This window comes from Morone saxatilis, unplaced genomic scaffold, assembly GCF_004916995.1.
Source record: "Morone saxatilis isolate NCDOM2014 unplaced genomic scaffold, NCSU_SB_2.0 Contig21, whole genome shotgun sequence".
Lineage (NCBI taxonomy): Eukaryota > Metazoa > Chordata > Actinopteri > Moronidae > Morone > Morone saxatilis.
In genome coordinates, this window is record NW_023339774.1 from 22,122,673 (window position 1) to 22,125,224 (window position 2,552).

A 2,552-nucleotide genomic window follows, 5' to 3' on the forward strand; every position below is an offset into this window, starting at 1 on the left:
ACACCTGTCTGTCTGTCAGCACACCTGTCTGTCTCTCAGTACACCTGAATGACACTGAGGTGCTTTGAGCTAACTGCTAAACGTTTTTTTACATTTCCAGTCACAAACAGTTCAGTGTCACAAAAACAGAGTTATAGTAAACAGGAAGCAGCATGGTGACCATTAACCCTCCCTAAGCCCCGCCCCCTTTTATCTGTGCTCCAATCACAGTTGAGCAAACCTCATTTAACTTCCTTTCCTGTACTTAGATATGCTACGTGCTAAGCTAATCTATGTTGAAAAGACAAACACATTTTGAAAATGGTTCAAAGATAAAAGACGCATTTCGTTAGTTAGCTAATTACATCTAAAAACTAAAAAAAGTAGTTAGTTAATCAATCAATCAATCGTAAAGATAGTTTGCCTACGTTTTGCTAAAATTAGGTTTCAAATTGAACTAGTTAGCTAATGATTGGTTAGCTCGTTTAGTTAGTTTTGCTTTGTAGCAATATTCTAACTAACTGACTAACTGACTAACAACTGACGTCGAAGAGCTAGTGGTCCGAACAAATACACAAAGATTTAAAACTTCAACTTTAAAAACACAAATCCACCATAAATAAAATATCTTTATTAAATTAAACATGGTAAATAAATCGTGGTATCGTCAATCAAACTTTATTTGTATAGCACCGTTCATACAGTTCAAAGAGCTTCACAGGCGACTGACAGCACGAGCGTAAAAAACAGAATAAAAACGAGATCAAATAGATTAAAAAGACAAAACAAAGATAAAAAAGAGAATAAAAGTAGATTTATAACTACGTGAAAGTCTTCATGACTCTTAATATAAACTCTCTGACTTCCTGTTGGTGTCCAGGTACTACAGCACTCTGCTGCAGACGCTGCAGGCGTGCGACGAAGAGACGGTGGCGGCGGTGCGGACCGGTCTCGTGGCCCGGTTGGGCCCCGACATGGAGACCTTCCTGCAGCTGGTCCAGAACAAACCCTGCGCCGCCGGCTCCGGCTCCGGCTCCACCGCCTTCAACAACCCCTCCAGCTGGAGAAACATGCCCGTGTTCAACATCCAGCCCGGCTTCAGGGGCCGCGACCCGACCCACCTGTTCGCCAGGAAGAGGTCCGTGGACGGCATGGAGGGAGGAGTCAGAGCCCAGAACTAAAACACTGCACACTGATGCTAAGCTACAATGATTTCCTTCTGTAGAAAAAGCTTTAGATGGTGATTCGGGGTAAATATATTATTATTATTATTTGGGTGATTGCTTCACTGAGCAGTCTGTGTTACAGATGTTTGAGGCCTATTACAGTGATATTTATTTTCTTAAAGTTAATTTATGAGGCTGTTATATTTAATTAGAGAGAGGGAACGAGGCTGCGGAGGTCAGTAGAAGCTCTCGCGCTGGTCGTGGAGCTCTTCCGGCTCCTGTCGGGGGCAGAGATCACTTTATTAGTTTAAATGAGAGGTTACTGTCTGTTTGCTGGTTTGTGTTAGAAATAAAAAAAATGTTATCTGACGGATTTTGGCTCCTGTGATTCTCTCGATGACGTCTGCACTGTAAAACAGATTCATGGGCGGATTTTAAAACAACATTATAATCGTCACTCGTGGACAAAACAAATTCTAACTCAGAGTCTTTAACTGAAGCTTTCAACCTCATCTGATGGTCTTCATCATCATCAGCAGACAGAACAGCTCCATTCACTGATGAAGACCATGAGAGGGACAACAGTAAGTGGACATTGAGCAGCGCACTGTAAAAAATAAAGTTAAGAAAACTCTTATTTTAAGGCAACTGTCTTCACAAAATTTGAACGTTTTAAGTCAAACTCGCCGACTCTAAATCTTTTGAGAATATTGGCCAGATTGAAATTGAAGGTATGAAATTATCAACAGTTTTTTTCACCTTAATTTAACAATTGTTTCTAAAACTTAAAGATTTAAGGTTTTCTAAAGAAGAAAAGTTATTAATCATTATTAATTATTATTAGTAGTTTATTAAAAAAACTAAAAAATTAAAAAGAGGTTGTCTTTAAAATCTAGCAGTTTTCTTAACTCTGTTTTTACAGTGCAGGAATTATTCTGATACAGATAAAGAAATATTTTTGGCTGATGTCACAGCAGCTTTGTGATGCAGAGAAAGTGAAAATTAAAATTCAGAATTAAATTCATTAAAAATCATCAGCAACTTGTTCCAGAGAGAATAAAAACACGACTTGGTGACATATGGCTCAACGTTTTGGGACTGCTGCGATTGGTTGGTTGTATTTGGATGAATTGCGTTAATTGTTGTATCTGGAGGGGTTGAATACTGTAAAATATATTTAATAGAAATATGTTAAAAAATAGAATGATAATATTGTAGTTTTTTATAGTGATATAACAGGTAAACAAGTGTTTTATCGTTCTTTCGAAGATGTGTACGAAATGTGAGCTGATGGAGGCGATGGAGGGTAACCGGAGGGACAGACAGACAGACAGACAGAGGGACAGACAGACAGACAGACAGACAGACAGACAGACAGACAGACAGACAGACAGAGGGACAGAGGGA

General features: G+C 39.0%; 1 protein-coding gene across 1 annotated transcript in view; it reads left to right on the top strand.

The window, feature by feature from the left end:
* stc1l (stanniocalcin 1, like) overlaps nucleotides 1-1,511 on the top strand; it is a 3,319-nt gene extending 1,808 nt beyond the window's left edge. Inside the window, exon 5 of the mRNA XM_035667551.1 lies at nucleotides 860-1,511. Coding sequence (XP_035523444.1) covers nucleotides 860-1,160 — 301 coding nt within the window. The 3' untranslated portion in view covers nucleotides 1,161-1,511. The remainder of the gene's footprint in view (nucleotides 1-859) is intronic.
* Nucleotides 1,512-2,552: the final 1,041 nt, after the last annotated feature.